At 39.6% G+C, this 16250-nt stretch overlaps 1 protein-coding gene across 2 annotated transcripts; it reads left to right on the forward strand.

Annotated features, from left to right (window-relative positions):
- Positions 1 to 11478: 11478 nt before the first annotated feature.
- Positions 11479 to 14630, forward strand: si:dkey-1k23.3 (uncharacterized). Of its 2 annotated transcripts, XM_065948055.1 has the most exons (5): positions 11479 to 11624; positions 11741 to 12108; positions 12500 to 12563; positions 12804 to 12924; positions 13935 to 14630. In XM_065948055.1, exons 2-5 carry the CDS (start codon positions 11745 to 11747, stop codon positions 14457 to 14459), a joined length of 1074 nt encoding a protein of 357 aa, XP_065804127.1. In that variant the 5' UTR covers positions 11479 to 11624; positions 11741 to 11744; the 3' UTR covers positions 14460 to 14630. The 2 variants fall into 2 exon arrangements, with proteins under 2 accessions (XP_065804127.1, XP_020492288.2); XM_020636632.3 differs by lacking the exon at positions 11479 to 11624 and having other exon boundaries at positions 11633 to 12108.
- The last annotated feature ends 1620 nt before the right edge of the window (positions 14631 to 16250 follow it).

The following is a 16250-nucleotide window of genomic DNA, read 5'->3' on the forward strand; positions in this document are numbered from 1 at the left end:
CATCTCATAATATACTGTCAAAGCTGATGAGTTTCATTCAAATGTGCTTTGCAATTATTCCTCACATCCATGCATGCACTCTCTCACAAACAAACAAACACACACACACACACACATGTGCACTGTAAATCATCTAAATCAGAGCACACCAAAGCAGCACGCGGGGACAAATGACACCGTACTAGAGCATTATGGGGAAAACGTGTTACGTCTGGCCAGATTAATGGCTTAATTAAGATGGTTTAGCTTTCAACCGTAACCTTTCCTCAAATACTGTTTGCTTACTTTTCTCATGCTGCATGAGTAATTACCTTTACATTAATTCTCGGGTGGAAAATTAAAAGACACGGTCACAGCATGTCGAGGTGACTTTGTCAAGAGAGCTGGCGAGGTAGCTCACCTCTGTGTTTCTTAATTATTTTTGCATCATGAGGAGTGTGTGGGAAATCGAGGCAGAGAAAAAACAGGTCAAAGAGCACACCACCTCAAAGCTCATTATTATGAGCTGGATGGTATAATGGAGGTGATTCACATTTGTTTTCTGATTGATTAGCTCAGACTGGATATTCATGTGGATTCGGTCTTTTGATTCTCTGTGGTTAGGGTCTGGGGGGGATTCGAAAGAAATATATCAAGGCTCTAATTGCTCCCACATGACATGAATGAAGTCTTGGGTTCAGCTTATGTAGATGTTCTGGATGTTGAGGTAGATAAGGAGTCATCAAGAGTTGAAATAAGACTCCTACTCTGAGATAAGTCATCATCACATTATATTTAAAAAGCAATATCTAGAATATTTAACGACAAAGAAGAAGCATTTGACTCCAGTAAACTGAGACCTCTGTGTACAAACATTAAACATGCATATCAAACTAATATACAAGCCTATATGATGTAATCGTGCAGTGGTGAGGAGTGCAAAGGATGCTAAAAATAGACATGATAATTACCGTACATTGATAATTACATCAGATGGGTTGACAAGAGGTCGATAGTTTTTACAGTATTTACATCAAGGCAGTGTACATAGATTGATATCAGCTGAAGAGGATAATAATACAGGAACATTGAACATTGAATACAGGAAATATGGGTTGTCTTACACTGGAGACAAAAAGGGGGACACAAATCAACGTGTTGTGTGCTGGGAATGGCTGGCACATGGAAGCAAAAAACCATCCAAACTGAAACAGCATTTAGAAACAGAATACTCTGCTTAAAAAGACAAACGTGTTCACCACTTTCAAAGACGACGGTTGGCTTGGCCCTAAAAGGACTCTTAGGATATAACTCTCTCTGAGTCCATCCACTCTGCCAGGGGACAAATATACTTCAAAATGAGCATGGTTACAGCTAGGAACACAGTTTCTATTTTTCTTTATAAATAACTCAAATGCAACAGTAGCAGGTTCAGTTGCTCAAAATATCAGTTTTGGGAATGTTCCAGTAGGATGAAATCAATTCATTTGGTTTACTTGACATACGTTTGCTAACCCAGTTGTCGAGAACAACTTAAATTGAATGATTATGCTTATAATTTCCTGAATATAAACAAGATTGAGGATCAAACCCAGTGACCCGACCTTACAGTACCAATGTGAGCTTTGTTTTCCAGGAGACCTCGATATTTTGTGAGGGTGAAAACAGAAACGCAAAGCACAAACTGCTGCATATGTTCCCACCCTCGGCTGCTCCAGTTCTTTATTTGTTATCTAGCAAGCAGCTGGCTGGTAGTATTTCGCCCACAAGTGGAGCCAAGCTCTTCAGCCTAGGAGTGGGGGGGGGCATAGAGCACTTGTGTTCCAGCATGTTAATTTGGCTCAGATCAGAGATACACCGAGTGCACCAGTTTAGCTGGGAGGCATGTCTGTTCCATTTGCATACCACCACACCCCTGATATTACTTATTAATCTTTAGTTGTGACATCTACGTCCAAAATGCAGCAGTCTTAATTAAAGTGTGTTTCTATCAGCATCGCTAATGACTCGTAGCTTCAAATGTGCAAAAGTTTTTTCCCCGGAGTGGCTGCAGGCTGCCAAGAGTGTAGGAGGTTGCTCAGTGACCTTGCCTTAGACGTGACTAATTTCTCTAGCTCTTTGTGCTAAAGTGACTCTTTACTTCAGTTCAGCTTTTTTAAAGTTATTTATATCTATCTTCTAAGTGGCAGGCAAGTGGGTGTCTTATGTTAAATGCACAATATGTACAAATGTTTGTGACAACAGAGTGCAACATGGAAGCTGTACAATCATATTTTGAAGAGAAAAGGGTGATGCGGGAGATAGAACAAAAACTGCAGATTCAGTGACAGGCTGCAATATTTGGTGTGACAAGAAAATATAAGGCATTGTCAAGAAGCAATGTATCATCAATACACAAACACACAATGAAACTATTGTGGTGGAAAGCATAAAAGCGCTATAGTGAAACCCCACTATGCCTTTTTTTTTTCCATCACCGCCATCTGTCCTCTCAGTCAATAACAAGTTATTTTTCTTTGTGGGGGTGAATCATGACCACAACCGGAGAGTGGCTTGAAAAGCTTTTTAAACATGACAATGCTTGGACTTAATTGGTGGTTTTGAAATCTAGACATTTGAGTGGACAGATTTTTACTTTACATTTCATATTATGGTTAGTTGCTGTGTGGCAGCTTGTTTCCAGGCAACAAAAGAGAAAAGGGTTGTTGGAATCTTGACAGTGATTAGTGCACAAACAATGAAGTTGTGGCTCTAATCTACTCAATGTCCTTGAAGTAACATCAGCATAAATTCCTGTATGGACATTTTTTAATGCAGAATAAGACTAGCTGGGAAGCATTATCTGCTAGCAACAATGTGATGAGCAATAGGACTCCAGGAGTGTTGACAAGAAAGACCAGGTTGTTTCATGTCAACATCACCAGAGACAAATGGCAGACTGCAACATCACAAGCTGGCGCAGTCATAAGTGACAGAGTACCACAGGCAAGGGTAAGAGCCAAAACAATGACTGGGCTTTGTAGTGTCTACTGAGACAAAACAGAAACGCAACAGTATAATATATGTACTGTATATATAGCTGTGGGACGGCTTATCACTGGCTTAGATAGAGGTCCTGCCTGGAGGCTACCGAAACCAGCAAGAGACATTCCAGTATCCTGGACGGCATAGCGCTGCAATGCTCCTATGTAGCAGCATCTGTGAGCGATGCAGCCGCATGTTTGACATCCATACATGCTATGCAGAGTAGATGGGGGTTCCTCCCCGAGATAGTGAACCCTCGGCAGCCGGCAACTTCCACTTCCGTTCTCCAGAGCTACGACATTCATGGAGGAAAAAGTGACCGCTAGCTACACACCCACAGGTGCACTGTGGTTAGCTTGTTAGGCAGAAAGACTGGGAACAGGTGAGGGTACGCCAGGACATGAAAACTCCCACCTGGAACACCCACTTGTCTTGACCAAAAAGATGAATAGACCTTAACAGTTCGACAACAGACAACCACGGTCTGTGACTACCTTGACTGCTGCGTCTGTGAACTGTTCAGTGGTAATCCAATGTAGGGTCGGCTGAGCAGCTCAGTGATCTTCAGGGAGAAGAAAACTGGACTGCCGAGTGTGTGTCAGGGGCATTTATGAATGAGGACGGGCTGGTCCTTGCAATATAGATGATTGGTCTGTCCCCTGACGACCTAACAGTAAAGAAGTTGTTATGTCACACACACTAAGTAAGTAAAAAGAGAGGAAAAATAAAGCAGTTCAAAATAAGGCCAAAGAGCCATTTGGACTATCTTTTAGCACTGGGCTGTTGTGATGTTAAAAAGTGAAAGTAACAGAATCTTGGATGGTTCCAGGAATATTCTACAGCCTGCGCAAAACTAAATGTAAGGGTTATTACATTTTTTTTGATAACAGCACAAATATTTTACTTGTGATTAAACTGTGGTGGGAAATATATACCGTAAAGAGCTGCAACACTCAAAGGTACATATTGAAAAACACAGGGATTGTTAAGAGCCCATATAATCAGTATACTGTGTGCAGTTTAAGAACAAAGAAGTGGAAAGCTTAAAATTGTGTCCCAATTTCCAACTCATCTTTAAATAGAAAAGATAATTATTACAACTGTTTTTTTTTGTATTTTGGGTCCACCTAAATTATGGGACAAATCCCTGTCTTAAAGAGGATTAAGGCCATTTGAAATACATTATACAATATTATAACAGTTATGTATTTTTCTGAATTTTGTGAGAATCATGATTTTCTTCTCTGAATAACTCTTCAATATTTTTTTCCACATGACAATATGCTCTTTAGTAAAACCTCTCATGAATACTTTGCAAAATAGATTATTTGGAAATATTATTTAATTTTTTGTTGTTGTGCTGTGCTCAAGTTATCCAATTAAAAAAGTTATTTTTCAGTTAGTTTAACGACATGGTTATGTAAGCATTTTTACTTTGGTCACCAGAAGAAAAGTATACCTTGTGAGATGATGATTTCATCATGACATGAATATTTTAATGTTTGGACTAGCTGGAATAGAAGTCGCTACATATCAAATATTTCCACTTTTCTGCCTGAGCCCAAAAACAAAACCCAGCTGATCAAGTATGAGAGGTTTTTGCTCTGACCACAGAAGCAGTGACAGTGAGCTGACAGAAAGTTGGCCTGCCATTTGCCCTAAAAGGCATCACAGCCCCAAATTATTACTACTGTATTCACTTGGCAGGATAAACAGCCACAATTCATTTGGGGGATATTTCCTCCTGTGAAAATGGCAACCTTTCCCCACAACACCTGAATGAATAATTCAACACTCTGCGCTCTATCAGAGGCTGTCAGAAATGTCAGCCATTTGGAAGTACCCTTGGCTGCCCCCAGAGGATGTTGTCTCTACACCCTGTGGTGGGGTTATGGGGTTGTGCACACACACTACCAACACACACATAGGACCAAATGCCACGGCTTCTTTACAGCCAGGACTCCAATGCCTGCAGGACACAGTCTCACTGAGAGCTGAGCACACCTGCGGCGAGCAAACAGTTGAAGCTTTTGCTTTTTCGTCAGCTATTTGTTAAATTGGACTTTTTTTTCATAAATAGCTACTTCTGAAGCCCTAATCGGAAATTGCAGCTAGCCATCACATTTATATACAGAGAGGATTAATTCTATATGCTTAACTCTCTCTTGGTGTAGCATAGGGGGGAGAAGTTGGCTCTTGCAAACTCTGAAAAAATATGTGCAACAAAATATAGACATTAAAAAAAACAAAACACAAGAACAAGCAACTGTTATGTCTTTCTCTTTGGAACTCAGAAAATAACAAACATAATACACTGCAATGACTTATAAAAGCTCCACAAGTGAGATATGACGATGTTTCAGAATAAATTGGATAACCGAGTGTGAGGAGTATAAATATGGATTTGATGATTAACCGTCACACCTTACTTCCTCCTGTGGAATCTGGAGGTTTGCTGTTAATGGATTGGTCGACTGTCTTTGCTGAGTCGCCTGTAGTTGCCCCCAGACCATGAGTCAGGAGGTAAGGCCACATTAGCTCAGAATATTATATAATATATGGATATGTGGACTTAGCTTCTGTTTTTGTTTTACCATTACCAAAAATTATATGAAATTCAATTCAAGTAATAAGATGTCAAAGGGAGGTTGCAGGTATGAAGCCATTCAAATTGAACTGTCTTGACCCTGTTATAGGTGAGTTGCTACGAGGTCATGCAGTTCAGCTGAGAGCTGTTGAAACTTACAGAGCTTTACATAAAACTGTAAGATTCAAAGATTTTCAGACACCAAATATGGTTTCTTTTAAAGAGAACTGTGTCTACATAAAGCACTCGAATATCTCTAAATTAGTCAGGATGTGGGTCGCTATGAAAACATGGAGTCTTGATAAATCTTAAATGAAGAGCTGGGAAAGTTTAATACAAATAAATATGTTTCTATTACAAGTTATTTCTAGCCTTAAAGCCATCAAAAAAATTGACAAACTGCATGTGAAGAGGTTAAAGTACAATGAGTAACATTTAATACTGAACCTTTGGGGGTTAAAGCAGTTCAAAATGCTTCGCCACAAAATGTCATGCCTTTTCCAGATTTATGGCAAAGCAACAGATGTACTGGACAACCATCGGGCTGAGCTAAAATCTGCGAGGTGAAACATCCAAAGGACAAGAGAAGGTGCTGGAGGGCATGGAAATGCCACGGCCGTCATATTTCACCCCGAGGCCTCCCCTCTCTGCTAAGCCCCACCGTCTCTCTTCATCTTCCTCCTCACCCTCCTCCTCCTCATCATCCCCTTGTCCCCACGTGCTTCTGCTGATGGATGAGCTCATTTGCTGCAAATCTCTTTCGAGTCAAACCGGGACACTGTTGTAGCCTTTCTGCTACTTCAGCGGACACACAGAATAAGACACCTCAGCATTTAAATGCTTTCTGTCTGTACCAATTTGAGAAAATGCATCGATACATCAAAAACTTAGTCTTTTATTTTTTAGCCTTTGTATTTCTACAAGCACCCAGGAGAAATACTTACACACCAAACAATGTTGTCAGTATTGTATTTGTCTTAACAGCACCACAGAGAGCTCAATGAAAAGCATTGTTAATGCAATAACATAGAACAGGAAACTGCACAAGATTATATTGCCTTGTTTTCCCTCCTCAGTGATTTACAGTATAGGAGGTTATTCTTGTTCACTGTAGTCAGAGAGAAGTATCTGGCAACAGGAAAAGCTAAAAAAAAAAAATTAGCAAATGTATTTCTCCTATATAGCATTTTTCTAAATTCAAGCATCACTTTATATTGTTTCAGACTCTTTGTTGGCTGCAATAACTTGTAACATTCCAAAATTTCCATAGATAAGACACTCGATCCTGATGTGTCAGTTTTGATACGGGCCACGCATCTATTCACCGACCAGACAGCCTGCCTCAGCATCTGAGCCAGCCTCACAATAACTATGATGAATGCAGTGTCCACAGGGACAAACCAGCCGTTTGACACTCCATCCCCCTTGATGCATGAGCTGCTAATATTGCGCAGATTTGGGCTGCTTGAAGCCTTGTGATTCGCTGTGAATAGCCTTCGTTGAACTCTCCCCTCTGCATAGGTGACCGCAATCATCTTACAAATGGCAACAACTTACTTCAGATGCATTTGTTAGCAGGATCAGGCACATATGGAGCATCTGAGTTGATTAGCGAAAGTGACTTAAAAGATCCTCAAATCTTACTGATGGTCAAAGTAAACTGGGTCATGATTGTGTTTCTCCATCTATAACTTTGAGTTCAAAATGTCTCATCTGGGCTGGAAAATTGTATTTAAGACACACTTGATGTGCATGAGTGCAGAGAAGGGTCAGTGCCGATTAATAAAGTGAAGATGTGGCTGGACTTGTGGGTTGGTGTGGGTGGAAAGGAGGGTGAGATAGAAGCCATGCCATGAAATGAAAGGGATCACACACACACACATACACAGAAATATATGGAAATATCGTTTGAGAGGGGCATTAGCAGTTCAAGGGAGGAAAAGCAAGAGAGACAGGGAGGAAGACTTTCTGATCTTTAGCAGCTGCCAGATGGGATGAGGATGAGCTACAAATAAAATATAGCAGGGTGGAAAGAGAGATTTTGAGTTCCTTCAAATAAACTTTTTGTTTCATTTTATTTTTTAAGATGAATAAAATGCCAGTTTTAACTTTAAAAAACTTTCAATCATTTACAGGGGTTAGATCTTTCAGCTCAGAGCAGACAGTCTTGTTTGTTCATTTAAACACAAAGGGACAATCTGTAGGCTAATGTATAAGCTATATGACTGACCCATTGTAGTTTAGCTAATGTATGCTAACAACTGATGTGCATAAGCCTACCTTTGACATGTCTCATTTTCACAATAATTACGCCTACTGATCTAGTTTCCTCATGTGGGTGCTTCTCTTGGTCCCCAGGGCGCTTCCAGGTATCCTCAGCCGACACAGTTGCTGCTCTCGCCGGTCAAGACTGTGCCGGAAGACTCTGCCGACTTGCAACTCGGACGTCCAGTAGCCTAATGCATAGTTTCTGATCATTCAACCGAAACAGTCTTTAATGTTCTGAAAAAAACGCGGATAAACCGTCTCTCCATTATTTATGATACACCTGCTGTAGGTTAGAAAATGAGACTATGGTTATATTAACATTGACATGTCAAACAAACAGATTAGCACACAAAAGTCTACAAGTCGCCAAACAAGTCTTCGTTCCCATGGTAACGATTCAAAAGCCTCAGCCCGCAAGTGAAACTTTCACTAGAAAGCTGCATGGGCTACCTATTATCTACCTTAAGAGGCCACTTTTACCCTGATTATTATATTTGGGGTATTATTAAGATGTAGCCTTAGGCTAGTAATTGGCTGAAATTTTATAATGATGTTAATTAGGTTAATAAAATAAAACATACAGCTTGTCTGTGGTTTTTGCACTACAGAGCCAATTGTGCCTATTGTGAAAACACCCACTTATAAAACTGTTGGTTAAAAGGCTCATTCATGTGATAGCCTAATGTTACATAAATACAACAGGCTATTCATATTACAAACTAATCAAAGGTTGTAAAGTTTTATCTGTTTTATTAGATCTCTATTAAATGGTCAAAGTAGCCATTCACAACAGTTTTGCTTGATATTTGTCTTTTTAGCTTTTTGTGATTACGCACATATGCTATAGGATATAGCCTAATTATTTCTTCTAGTAAAGCCATAGACTGTAGGCTACATTTTATTGGACGACGAAGCCTGAGTGATGTCACCCATCTGTGGGGGCTTTGGAAGCCTGTCGGTTTTGATAGTGTAGCCTAATGGATTTTTCCCTGAGATTTAGAGTTAGAGGTAGATGGTGAAATAACACACGAGATAAAAACAATGAATCATTCTAAAAAATTACTATGCAACTCAAAAGAGTGTCATTGGGCTACAGCCTATAAGCAACAACTTTGATAACCCATTAGCTACAACAAGATCACATTGTATTGGCTAAGGATTCACGACTTTCCAACTGTGTTGTAATAAACTTTATATTAGATTATAGCCAATTATTATAGGCCAGTGAATGTAATAGCAATAGGTAGCTGAATGCTTGTGTTTGCTTTTGTCTGACCATACTAATGTGTTATTAAGTACAGTGTGTGGTTTAGCTGAGAAATGTGACCAGATTTATCCATGGATTTTCACAGTTCATTGTCTTGATGATAATGAATTGTCAGGTAGGCTCCTCTTACAGCAGTACCACATCAAACAGTATGACTGCTCCCCACCTGTGACGTTTGAGGAATATATGATAATAGGAAATGCACAGGTGAAACTGACATGAAAAATGACTCTGTTAATGTGTTCCAGTAAGCTTTGACAGTGTGACAGTGACATTGATGCACATAATCAAGACCCTCAAACTAAAACAGCGATTCATCTATTGATTGATTCAGCAATCATTCACTTTTTTAGTTATTGTATTTTTCCTCTCATTGTGACTGACACAGCAATGAATGCCTCGGCAGCATTAACTTGTTTTTATCACAGATTTATATCAATTAGCACCGAGTTTATGATGTCATGAAACAGGTGAAACCATCAAGCCAATCTAAATATTATGACTTTATTGACATTGGCAGAAGTGAGACAATGCTTTTGTGATAGGTTTAGCCAAAATCCACACAAAAAGAGATAATGAATCAAATCAATAATAATTTCCCTACAGTCCACATCTATTGTTTAATGCTCCATCTCTTCAGAATCATTACAGTCTATGCAACTCTCAAACTGTGAATTGTGAAAATGAATGTGTTCAATTAACATTTCTTCTCCACACACAAAGGGAAGGATTTCAAAAAAAGGAGTCGAAAACTATTCTGTTTTGGACTTCATCCTGCAACCAGAAAAGAAGTAGTCTCTGATTAGGAAATCTTTGCTACATAACCAAACATTGTTAATAGAACTGCATTTGTAATACAGATGTTTAGTTTAACATGTCTTAATGTTTGAGTTACTTAAAGGAGTAATCAGCAGTCATTTGACTTGGCTCCATTTTTTCTTTCTTTTATTATTTCATTGAAGCTTTTCTTTCCGTGTTCACTTTTATCATTTCAGATGGTTAAATATCTTTGTGCAGCAAGAAAATCTAATCTTATTTGGATGCACTGGGAAAAATGAATATGGCATTTTTGTTCTTGCAATATCTTTGGTATTTCTAAAAGCCAAATTAGTATAGTGCCTACCTATGGTCATATACTATTTCCGCGGGCTGTACTTAATAGGGGACAGACCATAATACCTCTGGATAAGACAACAATCATAGCAACAAAACAAAGCTGTGAGGCTTCCAATTCATAAGGCCTTTGGTTCTGAATAAAACACAAATGTATACAATGAGATGAATAAGTGGCCAACTACTTGTGCTTAATTGGACTACTGTCCAGTTTATTCAAGACTGAATCAGAGGTTTTCACATGAGCAGCAGCCATCTTTGTTTTTTTACAGAATGCTAACTAAACGGCTCATTGAACTCGTATAAAACATGAGCAAATATGTCTTTATATGCCTTGCTGTCTTCCCCAGCAAGGTTAGGTATTTGAGGAAAATTTTATTTATATTAATCTGTCAATGTTTCGCAATAATCGCCATCAAAAAAGGAAATAAGTTTCATATTTATGCTCTGATTTATTTCAAACTTTCCTTTTGAAGCAGCTCCTGCTGAACAACATGAACATGATACACCATGGACAAACTTGACTTTCTTGTTAACCTGATGGATGGTTTAAACAGAAGAACCAACTAATCTTTGGGGCAACTAAAGCAGTAGCAAAGAATTGAACCTCTCACAGCACTAACAGAATCCGTGGCTGAGGATTGACACAACGCGTCAGAAACATTGGTTCAATCTGTGTTGTGCTCCAATGGACAGTACACCAAAATCTCAGGGCACACGGCTCTAAAAATGAAAGTCTGTCACACTTGATAAAGGAGGGAACAATAATAATCCTGTTGAAACTGCACAGCGAACAAAAAATGGAGTGGAAGAGAGCTTTGCACACTCAGTACACACACACATACCACTGACACTCTCAGATAACACAAACAAAAAAAAAACCCATTCTGGGTCCTTCTCAGCATGTAGTAGAACTATTTCATGCTCCAGACAAACAGCTTCTACTGTGTGTCCTTTGAGGGGTGAAACACAGAAGGGAAGGGACATCATCACTGACTCATGACAAGACTGAGGAGTCGAGTCACTGCTGACAGAATACAGTTCACTGGGATGTGAGAGGAACCGTCTTCAGGGAAAAGATGCAACAGTTCACACACATAAAAAGCTTCGACCAACTGCTTGCCATTTTGCAATTGTGGGCTAAAAAGTTATAAATACAACTAATTAGTCTGGTAACTATTTCAGGCCAGCAAGAGGTAAAGTCCTCCCATCCACACCCATCAACCCATGCTCACACACCCTTCTCATCGACATGAGTGTGTAAGTGCTAAACAGACAGCAGCAGTATATAAAGCCCCTTAGAGAACTCTCTGTCTCATCATTCTTAGCTTTGGGGTACAACACTCATCCCTCACTCATGCTGAGGTTTTAATTGCAGAAATTTAAGTGAGTAAACCTTAAATAGTCCAGAAGTCATTTGCTTACTATCGTCATAAAAGAGCTGCCATTTTTCAAATGACTCAATAGGTTTTTTTCCCTTGTATTTATTTATTTTTTTCTAGAAAAATGAGTGGGCAGGAAAAGACGGAGCAGTCATGTGGGCAGTACGGCAGGGACGCCGCCTGGTACCCCATGAGAAAATGGTGGCAGTCCAGCCGTCTTTTCAGTCAGGATGTTGGCCTGCCTCCTTTCCTGGAGCCTCGAGACCCTAAGTGGGTGGATGTGGAGCTGCTCCAGAGGAGTTTGGCAGCCTCTTCCTGGCCAGGGTACATACCCGCTCCCCTGTTTGTGCCCTACATCTCTGCTGCGATGCATCATCCCAGGCAGATGAGTAAGGAGCAGTACAAGTGGCAGGTCAGCCTGGACGTGGCTCACTTCTCCCCCTCTGAGATTAGTCTCAGCGTCAGTGACGGATTCCTGGAGGTCAGAGGTACAGAACACTAATTTGCTCATGGCTATGTTAATTAAACAGTTAGTTAAAGTTCACTTTATTAAGACTGCTAATTACTTTTATACACAAGATAGTTTCTTCTTGCATTGAAGTATTAATAATCTGGTTTATCTAATATTTTTATCCCAAAGAGTAACACAGTTATCTAAATAGACTTCTACCACAGTTCAGAGAATAAATCCCTTGAAACTAAACGAGGACGGCGAGGAAGCTGAATGTAACAAAATTAGAACGCTGCTTAAATAATGTGCCCTGGGAAATCACTGCTCTGTGGCAGAAATTAATTTCTGCGTTGAGTGGTTTTCACTGTGTTTCCTGATTCCTCTGTGTGTCCTCACATTCCTCCCCATAAACGGTAATCCATCCCCAGGGAAACATGAGGAGAGGCCAGATGAGCATGGATTTATTGCCAGATGTTTTACAAGGAAATACAGGTATGCAAAGTAAACACTGATCTAAATACAGACAAAGAAATATATCCACTTTTTGAGCCTTTACAAACACCAGTCAGCATTGGAGAGTGTAGCACTAAAGGTAAGTCCTTTTAACAGTTTCCAGTCTGTAATGTGCTCACTGAGCTGAAAAATTAGATATCATGTACATCAGTGTCAGTATTTGAAAACACGGCCACTTTGCATGTAAAGACATGGTGAACAGAGTTCTGTCTTTTTCAGGCTTCCGGCTGAGATTGATGTTTCCAAAATTGCATCCACACTTTCTGTTGATGGTATCCTGACTGTGGAAGCTCCAGTTCCTGAAACCTCTGTTCCTGCAGTCATCATTATACCCATAAAGGTGAGTAAACCTGGAAAATACATTTTTAAAGGAATATGTAGACACTTTCATGAATATCTTCACTTGCTTTCTTTAAGAGTTGAATGAATGTAAATGTTGATCTATCTAAGTCAGCATAGCTTAGCATAAAGAATGGCGACATATTGAAACAGCCTGCCTTAATCTCTTCAAAGGAACATCTGCTCTATAGGACCACTAGACCTTATTAACACCTCATATTTAGGGAATATCTAAGAAAAAATTGCCATATCTGAACTGACATCATCCATTCGTTGTGGGACCTTATTTTTTTTAAACAGACCTCATGCTGCATTAACTTGACTTGAAACTTGTAATTAATGTAATAAACTCCCCTTAAATTGTATAAATCATATGGTTTCTCTAAATATTTCCGTGTAGTTGCTCCCTACAGGCCTATTGAAATAATGCAAATGTAAGACCCTTCTGTATAATCTTCTTTTTTTTTTTTAAACTAAAGTCTTCATCCACTTCATTCATACAGGGTATGATAAAATTTGTATTTATTGAACCCCAACAGAAAGAGTGTAATAACAACAAGTTACAGGGTTATTTGCCAGACTGTTTATTGGCTTCTCTTCAACAACATGTGAAACCCTTTTTGAATGTGTTGGGTTTAATTAGTGTGCTATAAAGGTGTTTTTTTTTATTATCTTCAACGAGCCACACTAGTGGCCTCCACTTTTTTCCCGTCTTTAGCTAAGCTAAACATTCTGAAGTACTTATCAGACAGACATGTGAATGGTATTCATCATTTAATTCACCAAAACAAGTAAACACATTTTCCAAAATACCAAACCCTTTAATTTAAAGGATTTTGCAGTGGACAATATCTCCTGATTGTTGCCAGTTTCAATATCCTACCAATGAAAGGACAGCCATGCAATTTCAGTAATTAGGTGGGGCATGAAAGGGGAGGTAGCTAACCTTTAATTAGAAAGAATAATTTATTACATTGATGACATTTTCTACACATTAATGCTCTATTACAGGTAGAGATGGAGGCAGCTGGAGAAATAAAGGAGCAATATGAAGCTCCTGATACAAACCCAGATAACAGCAGAGCACCAGAGGACCCAGACAGTACGTGTGCAGAGGATTGTGGGGATGAGTCTCCAGTAGAGGTCCGTGGTGATCAGGCACACCCAGACAGCTCTGCTGCTGGATTTCAACAGCACGAAGAGAGGAAGGAACAAGAGAAGGAGACCCATGAAAAGCCACCTGGAATATCCAACCCTTCAGAAGCTGCAACTGGCGAAAGCACAGAGAGTGTTCCAGATTCTTTAAAGCACCATGAAGACCCTGAAAGCCAAGAGCACCCAGACAAAGACCTGTCCAAACAGCAAGAACACAAAGAGCCAGACCTGGATGAAGAGATCCAGGTAATGGCAGGCACAGAGGAGGCTGCTGTGGAAATGATTCATCCCGAGGAACCAGAGCTGGGCAAGGGTCCACCGAGCAAGGTCCTGAGCCAACAGCTGGAGGCTCCTGACATAAAACAAGAACACACTAAGTAGAAATGTGAAAATCTTAAACAAATTCAAATCTCATACTGATAAATAGTTGCATGGCCTGCTTAGTTACCTTGTGGTATTTCTACAAATGCATTAAGTGGATGGAATTAAAAATCATATAATCATGCTGTGTTTGGAGCTCCAATAAAGCAAAAAGCAAATGAAAATGGTAAATATTGTGTCGGTGAGACTCATCATTTCCTCATGCTTTTACCTCCTCTCTTACAATGTATTGTGGTTGCAACTGTTGTAATGAATAAGCAATCACATTCAGGAACACCCTATTCATAATTACCTCTGAAAATATGAGAGCAAAATTTAAAAAAAGAGATTAATTTCCCTGCTGTTTCAGCTAAGAGGTTTTGACATTAATCAGATACTATACGTTTGCACAGCTGTGCATTAGTCACTTCTACATTAGCAACTTGCCCAAGGAGAAACTGGCCTGATTCCAATGATGCTGTTGCCATGGCAGCACAAGTCCACACTTTCCGTCTAATACCAATAAATACAACATTTTATAATAGCGAGAATATCACACAATGCGGTGCCTTTGCAAAGCCAAGAACTGTGGAAGCCCTTTGTCGTTTTCATCGAGCAACTCCAGTTTGGAAACTTAAATTCAAACTGATCATCCCTTTTGATTCCAATACACAGAGATTATTTTGCATCACATGACATGCAATGGAACCACCCCAATTTTTGCACTTGTAAACAAAAGGTCTGGCAGTGTTGCCTTCCTGTGGTCCAATCTCACCCAGCACTAAACCCTCTGTTAATCTGCTGCCCAATTCATACTGTTACCCAACAATAACACTACAGGATCCCTGGAACCAGGCCTTTGAGTGGCAAGGTTCTCAATGAAAAGACACAGATGTTAAGACACACTGCAAGATTGGCTGGACAGTTTTATTGCATCAGCCGATACAAAGACATCAGCAGAAGAGGAGGGAAGGGAATTAACGTCTTTGGCATAAAAATCAGTCTGTCCTCTCCAACAGTCATGCAGCTGTCCTTCTGAATGCTCAAATAGAAAAGAAAATTCAAACCCTATTTCAAAACCATGAACACTTCAGAATAATATTCATAATGATTTGTCACATATTACAGTATATTTACAATAGACATGGTAGATAACATATTAATGCACACAATTCACCCCTTAATGAAGACACAAAAGACTTTTGTTTCTTGTCAGTTTAAAGCAACCATATGTAACCTTTCCACTTTTAAATAGAAGTTTCACATGTCTATTCAATTGCACAATAACTTTCAACAGGGCCCACTGTGCTGCCTGATCGCTTGTTTTCTGCAGTGTGCAAATTTTGCAGCGTGCTGAGGTCATCTTGCGAGAATTGCATAGGGCCTTGGCCTTATGTCTCAGGTTTGCAAACAAATAAATAAATAAATCCATCTTACGGCAAACAGTTGTCACTTTAGCTTTAAAGTTTGGGGCCTTACAAACTAATTACCCTCTCCAATGTAGCCTTTAAGCTACGGCCTTTAGATATCATGACAACACAATACTCCACCTGCAAACAGTCCGCAAACAACCGGCTGAAAATGCTTGCAGAGTCATAGTTGGGCAAAAAACCATTGACTTCACTGTGCCTTGTCAGTCAGCATGGTTCTCTTCCATAGCTTCAAACAACATGTTTGCTTATGACAGTGCAGTTGCTCTCAGAGACTTTCAGTGGGCCCTAAAGCACTCCAAACCAAATTCCTACATATAGTTGCTTTAAGTGACATTCATTAACTTAGAAGAGCAACAACTGTGACACAAGAGGTCAAGGC

This window comes from Labrus bergylta, chromosome 2 (assembly GCF_963930695.1).
Source record: "Labrus bergylta chromosome 2, fLabBer1.1, whole genome shotgun sequence".
In the NCBI taxonomy this organism is placed as follows: Eukaryota; Metazoa; Chordata; class Actinopteri; order Labriformes; family Labridae; genus Labrus; species Labrus bergylta.

Excerpts from the sequence above, each read along its gene's own strand:
- si:dkey-1k23.3 (XM_065948055.1), top strand. The coding sequence starts at position 11,745 with ATGAGTGGGCAGGAAAAGACGGAGCAGTCATGTGGGCAGTACGGCAGG. Across the intron at positions 12,109-12,499 it reads CGGATTCCTGGAGGTCAGAG|GGAAACATGAGGAGAGGCCA; the intron begins GTACAGAACACT and ends ATCCATCCCCAG. Across the intron at positions 12,564-12,803 it reads TGTTTTACAAGGAAATACAG|GCTTCCGGCTGAGATTGATG; the intron begins GTATGCAAAGTA and ends TGTCTTTTTCAG.